Source organism: Chelonoidis abingdonii, chromosome 2 (assembly GCF_003597395.2).
Source record: "Chelonoidis abingdonii isolate Lonesome George chromosome 2, CheloAbing_2.0, whole genome shotgun sequence".
Taxonomy (NCBI): domain Eukaryota; kingdom Metazoa; phylum Chordata; order Testudines; family Testudinidae; genus Chelonoidis; species Chelonoidis abingdonii.
Window position 1 is genome coordinate 24,520,650 of NC_133770.1, and position 16,748 is coordinate 24,537,397.

The 16,748-nt window shown below is 43.9% G+C and overlaps 1 protein-coding gene across 5 annotated transcripts in view; it reads right to left on the reverse strand.

The window, feature by feature from the left end:
* DIP2C (disco interacting protein 2 homolog C) overlaps window positions 1–16,748 on the reverse strand; it is a 518,420-nt gene that overhangs the window by 135,518 nt on the left and 366,154 nt on the right. For all 5 annotated transcript variants that reach the window (XM_075062211.1, XM_075062209.1, XM_075062210.1 and 2 more), the window contains 2 exons: window positions 9,780–9,871; window positions 5,009–5,119 (listed from right to left, as the gene is read on the reverse strand). In XM_075062211.1, the coding sequence (XP_074918312.1) occupies window positions 5,009–5,119; window positions 9,780–9,871 (203 nt within the window). The remainder of the gene's footprint in view (window positions 1–5,008; window positions 5,120–9,779; window positions 9,872–16,748) is intronic.

Below are 16,748 nucleotides of genomic sequence, written 5' to 3' on the forward strand. Positions count from 1 at the left end.
GAAACCTCGTGGTCGCGCCTGAGAATTTCTCCGTCCCTATCAGCGAACGATTAGATACGGTGCACAGGCGCTGTCCCCGCCTTCTCATCGGACTGTCATGACTTATTCGACTCTCCTTCATACGAGATCATATCTGCTTGCGGCTCTCTCTTAGTATGAACTCTCTTCGATAGCCGTCTGTTTGTGTTGGTCGACCCTACGGCGATGCTTCCGTAGTATGATCTGTATACTGAAGCAGCACATAAGTCTTTCATAGTTTTGATACTGGCTAAACGGGTTTGCCCTCCGGTGGACATCTCTACAGCGAGTCGTCTCTGTCGGGATTCTCCGACGTCTGTGCGAAACGGGAGCTCGTTCTTTAGCTATTTGTCTCTGAGACGTCGCGACCAGCTTACTCTCTCATAAGTGATTGCACGCCGACATGTCGATAGATCTTTGTCGCATCGTCAGTGCCGCTTCATGACTCAGTCGCCTTATACGGGCGCCTCTCCGTCTCGCCTTCCACCGATTTTCTAGATACCAGCGACATTATGTTTCCCTATACCGCGTTGTTCCATCATCCTGACGGAACATCACTTCAAGAGTGTACAGGTACTAGTCGGCGCCGCGAGCGGTAGCGAACGTCTAGCTTATGCAGTGGCAACTCGTTGGCGAGTAGCGTGCCGAACTTTTCTACATTGACTGACCTGTCATCAGATCGCTTATTCTCTGCCACAATAACACCAATCTTTTAGATTTGTCTCGTGTCAGGCGTCTGATGATACTGGATACCCTAGCTAATGTCGCTCCTCGATTATACATCAAATGCACTGTGTAATCCTTACTCCATGCTTATTATGGCCCTTACTGTGTCGGGGGATGAGGCCCGAGTGCATTGCTCTAACTTCATTCCCCTCGGTTATTTGCGTCTTCGTCTTTTAGACTCCAAACCACCTCTCATCCGATGTGAGCATGTAATATGGCTGGCCTTTGACTTTTCCTTCTACAGGCACGCCATTTACTTGCCACTACCTCCTCCCTCACGTTTGGGCAGTATAACATGTGAGTGATACTTCGCCTGACAGTTTGCCAGAAAGGAGCATACTCAGACTCTCTTGTCTCTGCAGTGTGTCCTTAGCACTCGAAGTGCCCTATACAAGACATTAGGGTCCGTATTTCATCGACTCTCTGCTCCCCCATGGGTCTCACTTGGGCCAGGAACTGTGCTTATGAGTCTCCGCTCCGCGCACGCCTGGACCCTCTCTCCTTCTTTGTGTCCCACGTACGGCGGTTGGGTGCAGCAGTCCAGGGACGAACTACCTCACAAGTTGCAAGTCTCTTGTGAGTTTAGCTGCCAGAATTCGTTCTAGTCTCACCAGTATCCTCATTCTCTCCGACCCTATCCGCCGTAGGTTTACAGGCGTGTGGAGGCTCTTGACCGCAGCTGTGGATTTCCAGAGTAGTAGTCAGAGTTCTAGCACGCAATTGCAACAGCAAGAGAAGAGAGCGAGTTACTTCAACGCTTTCTCTGTGTTCTCATCAGCTCTGGTGGTGCTCTATACACGCTTTCGTGTGGCTCATTATATCTCATGCAGTACACATCCAAATAGGCCGGATCAGCTCACCTCTGCGTCGAGAGTCGAGGAACAGATAAGAGGCGGCGCTTAAGAGGGACATTCTCGCTGACAGGAACGAGCTTCTCCAGTGTGTTCCACCTGTGATTTCAATCCTATATATTTGATCTCGGGTATATAACCACCAACGGCTGCCCATAGCTGCGCAGTGGTGACCGCCCTGGTGCGTTCTATCGCCGCGAGTTATTTTTGGTCTCCTGTGCCAGCGTCTACTTGTCTCTCAGAGGGAACCAAATTATCGTACTCAGCCGAATCCTGCGAGACACTCCGTGCATCGACTGCATCATGCGTTTTATCTTGATTACCATTCATAGTTAGCGGGTCTGATATCATGCTATGATGAGAGGTAACCAAGTGTAACTCCCGACGCGAGTTTGATCAGGCCAGATTGCCTCCCCATAACTCCCAGCATTACACTGCATAGACCTCCTTGTGGGACATTGGGCTGCATATAGCCCCAATTACCCACATTCATAACACCGTCCCTCTATTCCGGTTATCACCACCCTACCTGGGCTAGTGCGCCGGTCCCACCTCTTCCCAAACCCAGGTCCCTTTCTGCCTGAGCCATTCCTCACTGCCGTTCCTCCCGGTATAGTTTTTCTAGAGTTCTCGACAGTCCGGGGCTGGGTTGGGGTTGTCTTCCTGGTTGCCGTGTCTCCCCGCTTGGAGTCTGGAACAGTTCGCGGCTGCCAGTTGTCTCCACGAGGAGACCACTCATCAAGGTAGAGGGGTCTGACCCACCAGTCCTGGCCCGCTTGCCAATTCATCTAGAGGGGTCTTCTCCCACCCCAGCAGTACCTGCACCCCCATGTGGTAACCCCCGCATATGCCGGTCCAATATTAGTACCTCCATCATCTCCTCAGAGCTAGGGCTTCAGGCGCAGCATTTCCGGGTCAGGTGGATCAAGTCAAACAAACTGCGTCGGGTGTCTTGTCCTCCCCATATATCGCCATTCATGGAAACCTCTGGGCTCGTAGTGCCGTTGTCACTCGAACCTGGCCAGGATCTCTGTCTTTACTGGGAATAGTTTGCTGCAGCTTCTGCAGCAATACGTAATAGACCTTCTGGGCTCCCCACATAGGAATGGGCAAGATACCAGACCATTTCTCGGGGACAGGCCTCCGCACGCTGGTTCTCTCAAAAGCCAGGAGGTATGCTTCCAGATCTTCCCCTGGTCATTTTTGTAAGTAATGGCTAGCCCGTATGGTCCGGGTCCCTTCCCCGTGGTGATTCTGTTCCATAAGGCGTCTCATCTGCCTTATGCAGTCGTGCTTCTCATAACTGACCCTCAGCGGGCTCGGTTCTCTAGCACCTGACTCAGCAGCTAGGCTAGATTATAGGCCTTGCTCGATCAATCTCGCGGGTCGCGCCTCGCCTTCTGGAGCAACAGGCGGTGAGTCCAGAGCCACTTGGTACCATCTAAGCTGATGGCGGTGCATTGTATAAGGCCTTGCCCCGTCAATCCCTCTTAAGGGTGGGAGTATGTCTCCCCTGACATGTGCCCCAGTGCTGCGCAGATCGCCACCCTCGACACCACGTGTGCAAACTGCCCGTACTGTCTTTCTGGGTCTCCATCGCCTTTATGCTCTCTCGGGGGCTAGTTCGCGTGATTAGTGCTATTCGCCTCTGAACCAGTTCTTGAAATCAACTTCCCTAGTCTTGAGAGGATGGAGAGGAGGGACCTGGGCTCCCGACCCTCTACATCCAGGTGCGCGGCAAAGTCTCCAGTGATGAACCACTTGACTAGCAGTTTCCTTCACCCGTAGTGTATTCACTTCACCGTCTCGATACCCGTCAGCTTGTGAAGGGCTTCTGCCTCTCTTCTATACAAGCTGGTGCCCCTTACTAGGGTTGTCTGTTGGGCTTCCCAATCACCGCGCTCCTCCAACCTGCTTCTCTCTGGGACAAAACTCTTACTCTCTGCAATTGCATCGCTCTCCAATCCACCATTTCTCCTTCAACTACCACCCCCTGTCCTGACGAAGCAGGGTTTATATCCCATGACTGGAGTCGGTGCCTCTAACTGATCAGGCAGTCAGGTGCTCTAACTGGAGTCAGGTGCTCTAATTGGCCACAGCTGTTTTAGTTAATCTAAAGCAAACCTTCCTCCCTTGGCAGGAAATAAGGCCCCCTGCTAACACTCTTATGCTGCCCTCTGGCCATGCTGTATCACAAAAGATACAACCTGAGTGGTCCTAGTGTAAGGTTCCCTACTCTACCCACCAGTGGTGCCTTGAGTCCCCAAGATGCCGGCACCACCTCAAGCAGGGAAAGGACAGTTCAGTCTTCGTGTCCATTCTGTTCTACGCCTTTTTGCTAAGATGGTAATACCTGTGCACTAGGAACACGACAACCAGTTTAATGGAACCAACATCGTATGATAAATTCTTAGTGTTAGCAACAGTGAGAGTTGGTCAAGAACAAGTGCTTTAAGACTTGGTCTACACAAGTGAAATGTAGCACAATTGTTGACACTGGTTCAATTCCATCAACATGGAAAGCCCTAGCATGGATACAACCACAGCTGACACCAACACTTTAAGTGCCGAGTTGGTTAGACCTACTCTAAAACCTGGTTAGCTAACACAGTGCCTAAAGAAATCATGGCAGATATAATAGGGCTTCCAGGCTTGCTAACACTGGTGGAACTAATTGTCACTGGGGGGCTACCACAGCTCCCCGGCTCCAATCATGTGCCGTCACGCCCAGTATCAGCAAAAGGTTTATTTTTATAACAAAAGGTAACAAACAAATAGAGCGCAGTCTTCAATACCTGGCCCACAGGCTTCAGGGCCACCCCTCCCAGGGGTCTCTGGTGCTCCAATTGCTTGGAACTTCCTCCCCTGTGCCTGCTCTCCTCCCTTCTTGGAGCTGCAATTGCAGAGTTGCTTCCTGGAGCACTTGGCCCCCTTGCTCTAGGGACCCTTCACAGGAGCTGGCTCCACTCCAGCGTGGCTTTGCTTCCAGGGATCAGCCTGTCTCAGTCCTTCCTCTTCCCAGCTGTTTACTACCAGCCCTTTATAGGCCCAGGTGTATCCCAGCCCTCTTTAATTAGTTGGGTGAGGGTCACCTGCTCCAGTCCAGGGGAGATGGGCTCAGTTACTCCACAGAGACAAGCTACCCTGTGACACTAACTTTGTACAAATTTTTCCTAGTGTAGACAAGGCCTATATTTTTTGCTATTAGAAGTAAACCAAAAATGATAGCTTGAGATACTATTTTAACAAATGGAGAAGCTATATATAACCTACAGTACAGTATTATCCTTTCTGTCCTTAAGATGCAGAACCACTCAACACAAAAAAAATTTACACAAATCTGTGCTCAGTGGTGATTCATTCTGACATAAAACTTTCAAAATGCACTGTGGAGGACAAATGTAGTTCCTTACCTTTCTGGTAAGTGGCACTTCAATAGGGACAGGGACAACTTCCGCCAGTAGGCAGCCATAAAATGCTACCATAAAAGCAGCAGGATCATTGTTAGGAAATACGAGTGCTACCTGAAACAGAGAGAGACAAGTTAAAATTTACATTGTCAAAAATTGATTACAGATTTCAGTGTACTGTACATTAAAAACAGCTTCCACATTCCTTTTGAAAAGCTATTAATATTTTAAAACGGCTCCAATATAATGCTCTTTACTGTGTTCTACCTCAACTTCCCCCTCCTTATATACAGGTACAACTATTGAACATTTAAGAACTGAATCACGAGCGAGAAGGAGTTTGTTCTCTCCTATACACATTCCTTTTTGTGAGCATCTCCACTTAGGCACTTGTACTTACATACATGCTGCATTTTAAACTGTCAGCAAGTTTCATCTGAGCTTTAGTTTACCAATGACTTGACTGAGGTTCAGCTTTGGAGCAAATATGATTAATGTAATTTTAAATAGATGTTTTACATCCTAAAAAAATTAAATTAGGCTACTGAAAACAGAAATGGGTTTATGTCCATTCAGAGTAACTGAACACATCGTACCATTGTGCCAACTATTCCCAGCCTTATGTTTTGTCTGCCTGCAACAACTAAAGCCTTCTGCAAGTTTGAAGAAGAGGTTTCGCCTATGCTCTATTAGGCCAATGCAGAAACAATAAATGCTACAATGAAGGCAGCATCCTGAAGTTCCTACCCTACTCAGATGCCTCAAACTAAGCAAGTTTAGGGCTAACTTTAGAGAATCTTATCTAACATGTGACTTGTTTATTTTTGTGCCAGGAAGATGGGTGACTTTTAAAAAACAAGTAGAGGGCATCTAAAACAATTAAGCAAGATTAGAGATACACTGAAATTTGATGTTCACTTACATGTGCACAAAATGTTTGTTAACAGAAGAATTAAAGTTTGTTTTAAGGCTACTTTATACTAGAAGGAACAATTACTGTTATAATTTAAGAAGCAAGTTTAATTAACCGAACATATTGCATACATCACCTTTTCTTAGTTTATTTTGGACAGAAATATTTTTCTACTAATTTACTTTATTATTTATACTCTTCCCCGTGTTTTATTTCTTCCAGTTTAAACAACTAACAGACAGACTAGCCAATTTCTTTTTGAAGTTCTTGTTCAATGCAAGATGAACACTGCAGTAATAACTGCAGGGGAATGTTAGAACGCGCTTAATCTTTGGAGAAAAAATTACTTGATACATTTCCATTGCTCTTGTGTTTTGAAAAAATAGTTGGCCTATAGCTTACACTTTCTTCTTCTTCTTCCTTTATGCCATTTTTCCTGGTGAGGGTTGCAGCAGCACATGGAGAGTAGGGAGGACCAGATCTCCTTTTCCTCCGCTAGAGGTTCCAGCACCTCCTGGGGGATTCCCAGAGTTCCCAGGCCAGCCAGGAGATATAATCTTTCCAGCATGTCCTGGGTTGGGCTCCGGGCCTCCACCCAGGAGGATGTGCCCAGTAGAGTTCCAACAGAAGTCTCCCAGGAGGCATCCTTATTAGATGCCCTAACCACCTCAACTGGCTCCTCGCGATCCGGTGGAGTAGTGTTTCTACTCTGAGGATCTTCCAACTCCTCACCCTGTCTCAGAGAGTAAGCCCAAAGCAGAGAAACCTCATTTCCGCCACTTGTCCCTGCAATCTCATCTTTTCAGCCATTACCCAAAGTTCATGACCATAGGTGAAGACGGGGACATAGAGCGACCTGTAAACCGAGAGCTTCGTCTAACAGCTCTCACTTCTCCACAATGGATCAGTAAAGTGCCTGCATCACTGCTGGTGCTGCCCCAATCCGCCAGTAGATTTCCTGCTCGCGCTTCCCATCACTTGTGAACAAGACCCCTAGATACTTGAACTCTTCCACTAATGGCAGGTGCTCCCCCTCACCTCGAGAGAGAAGTCCACTTCTGGGAGAGGACCATGACCTCTGATTTGGAGGTGCTGATTCTCATCTCAGCTGCTTCACACTCAGCAGCAAAACTTTCATGTTCGCATCCGAGAAGACAAAGCTTACATTTTGGACAAAGTATTTGTATAGGCTCCTTTAAAACCTATAAAATAGCCCCTGTCCTAAAGAACTCACGATCTAAAGAGGCAGCCTTCTCATGAAGGAGTGGAAGACAGATGCAACTCTTTTTTGTTTAGTAGTTTAGATGTAGGGCTTAGTGATGTTTTTATTCCAGTACAGTGGTGCCCAGTCTCTGGGAGAAGGTCAGTAGGGGACAGCTAGCAAATATGTCAGAGTAGATTCTGGCTGGCATTTTTAAAGGCACTTAAGGGAGTTAGGGGTGTATTGGGCACTCAAGTGCCTTAGGTGCTTTTGACTATCTCAGACACTAATCACTAACAAACCTGTAAAAATTAAGGAGGAGGAAAACAAAACAGACAGAAGTGTATCTAACCAGAGAGAAATGTGTACAGATAGCAGATATTTCATAGAACTATGCTTCATTTTTGTTCAACACAGATACTGGGTACGAATAGCATGAGGTCAGACTTTAAGGAAGAGAAAAGGCATTTCAGAGTATTCCATATTGTGACCATAAGGAAACATTTTCACTTTCATTTAGAAAAGACTGCAAATGTCCACCTGTATTTAATTTAGTGCTATAAAACTCTCAGCTATTGTCATATGATGTGAACTCCTGTTTTCAAGGAAGTTAAAAAAGCTTTTATGGCACTGCAATGGGGAAAGTGAACAGAATATCTGCTCAGAACATGAAGAGTATAGGAGCATCTCATCTTCAATTTGAAATTACTTTAAATTATAAAAGATGTTGGGCACGATATTATACAATGCAAAGTATATGCTTTCACCACTCAGTTATAAACATGTAGTTTCACTGGAATCTACAGAGAGTTATTTTAGAATAAGAACTTCAATTGATTCAAACGAAAGGAAGACTTTACTTGTCTTATTCTTGCTAGAGTTTGAGCTTTAGGTCGGAATCACCAACAAATCCTTTTTAGGGTTAGGTAATCTTAGGGCTCACTGTGCAGTAATTTACTACAAAGAGACAGTTAATATAAGATATACGGATACAGTGTATCTGAACATTCCTCCTTTCACAGGATTCTTTGTGCAAGTAAATTTAATGAGAATCAACGATTTGTTTGTCCTACTGTTGCTTAGACTCTGTTGTAAATCAAAGAGAAAGAAAAGATTCTGTACATTGGTATTGGCTAAGTGCCACTGTAGAAAGAGACTTTGTTTAAACATCTGTTTAAAAAGACTCTTTAGTTTGATTCTTTATGTTTTATTTTTAAAAGAAATTTAGGAAATATTTTTGAAAATTCTTTTATTTGGGAAACATTAACCATGCTCATTTTACAGAGGTTAAACAGTCACCCTAAGGAACGTACTGCATACAACTATACATTTCTTGCATACAGTACAAGGGGGCAAAGGTGTGAATTTGAGGCTCCTGCAGGTATTTCTACACAGCCACTATACACTTCTGGTGGCCTGTCCTATTTCATTGCTGGGTCCACCTTGCAGGATCCCAGAGCACAGGCTCCAGCCCAAGCCCAGAAGTCTACACAGCAATGAAACAACCTCACAGCCCAAACCCCATGAGCCCGAGTCAGCTAGCACAGACCAGCCGTGGGTGTCTAGTTGCAGTGTAGACATACTTCTGCAAATTTACCTCAGAGTAAGCTCTGGAAGGCTTTATGGATAATGGGTTTTTTTGAGGATAGACTTGAATGAGTGAAGTTATTTAGTACATCAGAAAGGAAAGGACTTCCAAACTTTACATCTTCATAGAAGAATTAGTCTTCAAAACTCTGTGAGGAAGTAAGGCTGATATTACTATCTTCCTTTTACAGAGGACCGAGATAGATGGGAACCAGAATGTTTGACACTAAATGTCAAAATATGGAAGCCCTCTCTGCTCTCTTCCCAACCTCAAAGACAACACTGGAGGATCGCCTAATTGACACGGACAGGTCAGCTTAGCTAATCATCCGTTCCATCAAGCATTGAGCATGCTCAGCTATAATGGCTATTCAGTTCAGTTTCTGTCCCAACCAGTTGGACTACTTGACATTTGGGTAGAGGCTGGGGATAGGGATGTTTGCACAGGGTTGTTTATATGTACTGACTTGCTGACACAAGTTTTGGCAGCTTCTCAGTTGTACAGGGGCAGAAGAGGTTAATTGATTTGTCCAATGCTATGCCAAATAAGGCAGTGGCAGCATTAGATCATGGAAGTACTTGATCCCAGTCCCACATTCAAAACTCTGATTGTTGCCTCAGGAAGCAATCTCACACTTACAATTGTCTAAGAATTATGGTGTGCCCAGTTCTGCCAAAGGATGCTCACATTTTCATCTCATCTTAAGCAATTCCTCTTTTGCTTCCACCAACTCAGCAGCCACAAAGTCATTATATTAAATAAGTTTTACCAACTTTGACAACATGGTCTATTATCCTCCATGCTCTTTGTATGCAAAAATCTTTGCTAAGAAGACTAGTTGTTCTTTCTTTTATCAAAAAATAAAAAATATTTTTTCATGGGAAAGCTTATTGCTGATTTTGCAACAAACTCAAGTTGCTACTCAGTAAGTATTAAAGCAGATGATAATATAAACCACTACACAAATGGCCAGCCCTTCTATGGATAAAAAGCAACAGATTTTCTCCATATTTGATCTTATCACTTGTCAGAGTGTATTTAATGTCTATTAATAAACCATTGAGATACTTACTCTGTCTCCAGGTCGCACCATTGGTTCTTGTTTTGTGCCTAATTTATGCAGTATATTGTAAGCAACCTTCATACTTCTGGTCCAAAGTTTGCCTAGTAATAAATAATTTGTACAATTAACTTTAAAATTATGCTTTAAACTTTACTTGCAAAATGATAAAGAAAAAATGCACCTCTAGACCGAAAGGACTAAATAGCAGGAACATTTAGGGTCAGACTTTGCTATTGGGTGCATACATGAGGCTCCTACTGAACCCAAAGGGAATATTGTAGATATATTTAAACACAGATGTTTATTTGAACATCTATCTATCATATGAAGCATTATAATAAAAAAGGAAAATCTCAATCTCTCTTTATATTTTAAATTAATTTTTCCTTCAGTTCCTTTTCCTATACCTGCCAGGATCTGAACTCTGGGTTCTATTTTACTGCCTGCAGCACTCAACTGTTTTAAGTGGCTGGGATATCATTCAGCCCAGACAGAGACAGATGGTTGTATCATCATTAATTGATGTAGGACAGACACAGAAAGCTGAACTCTCATCCTAGCAGAATTATGCTGGAGTGGTCCCCTCCACTCCCTCCAAAGGCATGACTAGGACCCATGTGGGTAACCCAACCCAAAGTCACATGGGCTGAGGGTGCAAAAGAACAATTCCAGGAAGATGCCAATCCCTCCCCAAGCCAAAGAAACTCCTCGCCAGCAGGAGCTGGCACACAAGCAGCAAGACACCCCTGGACCCAGATGATGTCATCAGGCTGCTTTTTACAGCTTTTATTCTGTACAGTCTTTCCCCTTTGCTACTAGCTGTTGTGCCAACGTTATCCCACAGTGTCTTCACCTCAGCTTCAACTGCACCTGCCATTTGTGCTCAGCCTCCTTCCCTCTCCCCTCCCCATTGCCTCCCTCCCTTTGCCTTTCCATTAACTAAATCCCTCACAATCAAGACCCCACCAAAAGAATTTTTTAAAAACAAGTTATGGCAGTAACATGACATTTATAAATAAACATTGACTGTTTGTATATTGTATCCCTTTCCCCCACTCTTCGTCTGTCTTGTCTAGTTAGACTATTCATGTGCTTCAGAATGGGGACTTCATATTACTTATGGTTTATACAATCCCTAACATAATAGGGCCTTCTTCCCAGTTGGCTTTTAGGCACCATCACAATAAAATTAATATTTAAAGAAGAGATTATCTTCAACTTTTAAAAAATCTCAATTTCTGCTCCACTGGGAACTGAGCAGGTATATTAGGGCTTGTAACAGAGTGTGATTTCTAAAGTGCACTAACGTATTTTGCATTATTTGGTCCACGTAGACCCTGCTGGTACATACAAAGGGTTCTCTTGTGCTATACTACAGCATACCAGCAGGGTCTACACAGACCAAATAATGCACAACACATTAGTGCACAAGAAATCACACCTTAGTGAGGCGCATTACCCCATTGTATAGACAAGCTATTGTGTGCCTACAGGATTTTTCCTTAAATGCTAGAAACTGTCACCACAACACAACATACCACAATAGAACTAGTTTCCAGCTAGCAACTTCTGTGTTAAAGTGAGCCTTTATCCTCAAGGTATTCCACTCTGATCTATTTACAATGTTCAATAACTGTTTCAGAATTAAATTTGACAAGCAAACATGATCAAACCTTAAAAGAAGTGAAGAGAAAAATAGGTAACCAACAGCTTTGATCTCTGAAAGGTGCCCAATATTAGGGGCTTAAATGGTCATAAACCTTATGAAACAAGTAGTGCAGTTAGAGAGCACTGGAGAAGGAAAAGGCAAAAAGTTCAGAATTGCAAGAAAGAACCATCTTTACACAAAACACTTCCTACTTTGACAAACACAAAGACTGAATAAGTTTTATCCCTTGCTTGATGCTAAAGAGAGTTAAGGGGACTCTGCATCCTCAACCATTTATCCAGTCCATGAAGCATTAAATCCACCACGAGTCTTAAGTTTGTGTTTATGCCCATCCATACTTTACAGTGTGTATTTGATTCCTTTAACCAATTTTAACTCTCACCTTTCTTTCTTTCTCTTTATATATAAACCTTTAGATTTTAAATACTGAAGGATTGGCATCAGTGTGATTTTTGGGTAAGATCTAAGTTCTATATTGACCTGAGTGTGAGGCTGGTTATTTGGGATCAGAAGAACCGATTAGTTGAAGATATTGGTTTTATTTAAAGAACCACTCATCTCTAAGTCTGGTGTTTTTGGTGATAATAAAAGGACTGGAATGTTTAAGGAAACTGCTTTGACGACTTCTTGTTACTGCAAAATACTGTCTTTAGCTCTCTGAAATCTATGGGTCGATGGAAAATTAGCTTCTTCAATCCATCAGTGACTGACTTGTTTCCAACATGTTTTTAAGCAACTACTGAAGAAGTTTTAGTTTTCTGAAAATGAAGAATAATCTTCTCTTTAGCCATTTTCTTCACCAGCTTGGAATCTGGGCCTGAGCACTTCTGCCAGACTTTCAAATTGTAGAAGTCTTCATGGTGTGAAACCAGTTCTCCCTAACATGTTCTCCAAACATATGTGAACTACCTGATTGTCATCTGTGTCTCCCCTCCCCTCCCTCCGCCCCCCGCACACCAAGTATTTTCAAGTGTGCGGTATGATGGCAACGTCTCTGGAGTCAACTCACAATTTGCAAACATATACATGAAAAGCCTGGTTAAGACAAAGAGAAACACTTCCTCTCACTTTCTAGCGGCAGCATCTAAAGGTGTGACAAAGATTTATTTCAGTGTGAGGTTATTTACTAACGGCAATTTTTTCAGTGGTGTTGGACTTTTGGTTGAGTAATGTAACAGCTACCCTAGCCCCAGTGGCAACAGAATTTAGCTACACTTCTAATAGATCTTTTCTCAACTCAGAATACATTCATGACAAATGCAGGGGGCCCTATCAACACCTCTCACCCAACTGAAATTTAACAAGCCCAGAATAAGTTGATACTCAGACACATCTGACTGAGCGAAATATTCCTAAGGTAAAGGAAGTCACAAGGTTTTAAATATCATATAAAAGAGATGAGTTGACAAAATTACACACACACTTACTTGACGTGATTCTGAGGTAAATCCTTTGGGCTTTTCTCCCTCCCTTCCCAATTCTAATGTAAATGTACATTTGTGTTGAATGTAAAGAAGGTTATAAAAGAAAAGCTTGCAGAGAGAAGTACTTATAGACAAAACAATCCACAATCAGTTTCCTTATTAGGAACAGTATGCTTCTCAACCACACAGCACTAACTCAGCAAAAGCAAGCCAGTGGTTTCTTACCAATCTCCACGTACAGGAATTCTGAGACTGCCAAAGTTCACTGCAAATAATTTCGCCAAACATTTTTTCAGTATCACAATATGACATTTCTTGTAAGTTAACTAGAAATTAAATATTTGTTAATCTGAGGTGGGTTCATAATTTGAGCAGCTAAATGGTAAGAGCAAACAATTTCTTAATTTGCCAAGAAATGGCTGTTCTGTTATTTCTCCACGAACAGACCTATTTTACATCCATCCTGTGCACTGAGCAAGTCAGGGGCTTATGGAAAACACAGCATATGATCATGTAATAAAGATTATATGATAGTACAGGTGCACAAGAGGGCAGAATGAATGGTTTCAATTGTTCCATCTGGCATTATTTTACATTTGAGTGCTTGACTTTGTGGCCTAAATCGTGTTCTTTTAAAAAAAATTGTGCATGCAATTTCCTAGGTTTTTTATGGGAGAAAAAAGGTAAAACCAAAATTTTGCTACATACAACTGTAACAAAGCTCGAATCCATGCATCATAATTATTTAAATCCTGAAACCTCACAACCATAGCCCAGGCTTCTGCTGCTTGAACAAGATACATTAGCTGGCAGCAGGAGAAGGTGGTTATCTCATTGAAGGTGATGCACTGCTGGTACTAGTTTTTGGGTATGGGGAAGAAGACTAACCCCAATTATCTCTCTCCTCCCTGGAAATGGGGAGCTCCTGGCCATGACCCCTGGGAGGGAAGGCATGGGTTGCTGGGACCAGGTGCTGGTCCAGGATGTTTGGGGCAGCTTGGCCTCGCTCCCTCCCATCAGCCCCTGTTCTGGCAGCTTCAGGCATTTCCAGCATAGTGCGTGCTGTTTCTGCGTTGGCAGCAGTGTTGGCCGGACTTAAAATGTTCAGGTATTCAGTTATTTTGGCATGTTGCTATAATTTTCCTGCGCAATGCAAGTGACAAAAGGGAAAAGGCGATTTTCAAAAGTTTCTCAGAGCAAAACCTAAAACGACAAAGAACAGCACTTTTCTATTTTGAAGGCTCTCTCTTCTCAGAGACCTACCACAAACAAACAATGAAGTTAGAGCGTCTGAAAAAACTGGGTTGCAAAAATCTTTTATAATGGAAGTGTTAGGCAGCCTAAATATATGGTGCATTCAGCTCCACCCATAAATTATTTTGTACTAGTTTTGTTGTACTTACTATGTACTTTTTTTAAAGATACAGACAAAATGCCTAGAACTCTTGCTAATCCCAAACTTATTTTCAATGTTTTCATTTTTGCCTCCACCTATTCCAGTAAATAATTCTTGGAATGATCCTTATACTGCAAAGAGAAATGACTGCAGTATATGTATTGTATGTTTTTATATCTTGTTACCATTTTTTTTCTATTTTAGATGAAAGCACCAATATTAAGCATATTAATTCATTCCAACAACATCACACATAAAATATGGGTTTTTACTGCTTGATCAAACCTGGCATGAGCAAGAAATTGTCTTTTGTCCCCAAAGCACATATTAAAATTCTCAACTAAAATCCGAAACTCCTCTAGAACCCTACAAATCTTATCATTCTCTTACATTCCAGGTATTTTCCATTTATACCAATTCTGTGGTTTTACTTATGCCTATACAGGGACTGTGTAGTAACAGCCAACTAAGAGGTTCTTTTCCTAACTAAGATCCCAAAGGCATAAGGTACTTTTTACGTAAAGAAATTCCATTTACTAAATAGGGACGAAGTCTTTAACAATATGGAAAAAAAGGGCAAGCAGTACATTAAACATACACTATTAAGTTGGGAGGCGTAGGAACATTGAGAACTGAGCAATGATGCAAATTATATTAGAAATAAGGTCTGGACACATGAGAAACAACCTGGAAAAAACCAAGCTAGTATTATACAGTACGTGTAGGGGAAAATAATGCTGTACAATAAATGGAAGAGAGAAACTTGCAAGGTAATGGTGAGAGAAGATTAAGGGATGTAGTGGATTGGATGAGAGCTTGCAATGTAATAAATAGTGTGAGAGGGAAGCTAAAAGCAATTTCAGATTACATATGAAAGAAACATCACTTCTTAGACTAAGGAAGTGATAGTTTTCTATATGGCATAGGTGAATTCTTACCTACAGAGGCCCTCACTTAAGCCCTTTTAAAATGCACTATGGTACAGTAGTTATCTTTGCCACTCTAACAGCAGTTTCCCCTCAAACTTATACTTCTGAGGGAATTCTGCGCCCCAAAATTTTTTGCACACAATATTTTAAAAATTTGCAAAATTCTGCAAATTTTATTTGTCGATATATAAACGTGGAGGCTTCAACATAGCAGTGGGGAGCACTAGCTACTGGTTGCACAGAGGTCGGGGATCATCCTGCATTCTCTCCCTCGCCCCAAGACACGGATGTGGCAGTGAGGCCACACACAATCCTGACAGGACAAGCACCATCCCTGTCCCAGAAATCCCAGGGGGTCCTGTTCCTCCATACCAGGTGCACCAGGTGTGGGCAGACAGACTCAGCCTGGCAGAATCCAAGTGTTGGGGAATCCAGGTGTGAAGAAAGAGGATTCTGTGTGGAGCAATCTGGGTGTGGGCAGCTCAGTGGGAGGTCTGGGTGCAGGGGGATCTAGATGCACAGAGGCTCATTGTGGGGTTCTGGGTATAGGGGAAATGAAATTCTCCAAGGAAGGGGGTCCAGGTGAAGTTGGTTAAGGTTTACCGTGGGGGAGGGGAGAGCGTGGTGTGCGGAGCTCAGCGGGGGGTCCAGGTGCTGGGGGAGTGGGGCTTGGTGAGGTGGGCGTCCAGGTGCAGGTGCAGGGAGGGCTCATCAGGGTGGTCCAGGTGTAAGGGGGAGGGCGGATCATTGAGGTGGAGGTATGAGTGCGCGGGGGTTCAGTGGGGAACAGTCTGGGTGCATGGGTGGGGATGGGTGCTGGGGGGATGATGAGACTTGGCAAGGGGTCTGGGTGCAGGGGGCTGCAGATTCAGGGGATGAGACTCTTCTGGGGGCAGGAGGTCTGGCAGCACGGGGTTGCGTGGATGGGGGAGAAGGAAGCTGGTGGGGAGGAGTGTGGAGCTTCCGGCAAGCGGGAGGGGTTTCTGGGAGTGGGTCTGACTCAGCCTTGGCCTCAGCTGCTCCTTGCAAGGGAAGAGGAAGTCCTGCCCCTTTCCCATCCCCAGCCCAGCCGGGTAGGAGCCGCTGGCTGGAGCATCCCCAGTCCCGCCTTCCCCCTTCTTCTCTCCCTCCCAGTGATTTACCTCTCCACTTGCTGCTCCGGGTGCCTTGAAACATCGCGCAGTGGTGCAGAATTCCTCCAGGAGTAATAGTTAGAATTCGAAATACTGAGGTGATGTTAAAGACTGTGAATTGTTTTAAGGTGGTAGTGGATTACTGACACTGAATAGTGTCTGTTACAGCTATCCCCCTATTCCATTTTGTCTCTTACAGCTGTCCCCATACTCCATTTTGTTTTTGTTCTACTGTGGCCTCCCCTCTCTGGCTGTTAAGTTGTTTACCAGGGCCACTGCCCTTTTCAAAGGGAGGGCCCCTTAAAGTTGTTTACCAAGAGCCATTGCCCTTCTCAAAGGGATGGCCACTTGTGCTAAGTGGGACCACTGCCCTGTTCAAAGGGTTAGTCCTGTTATCACCTTGTTAAACCTGGGCTCGGTGTAGGGT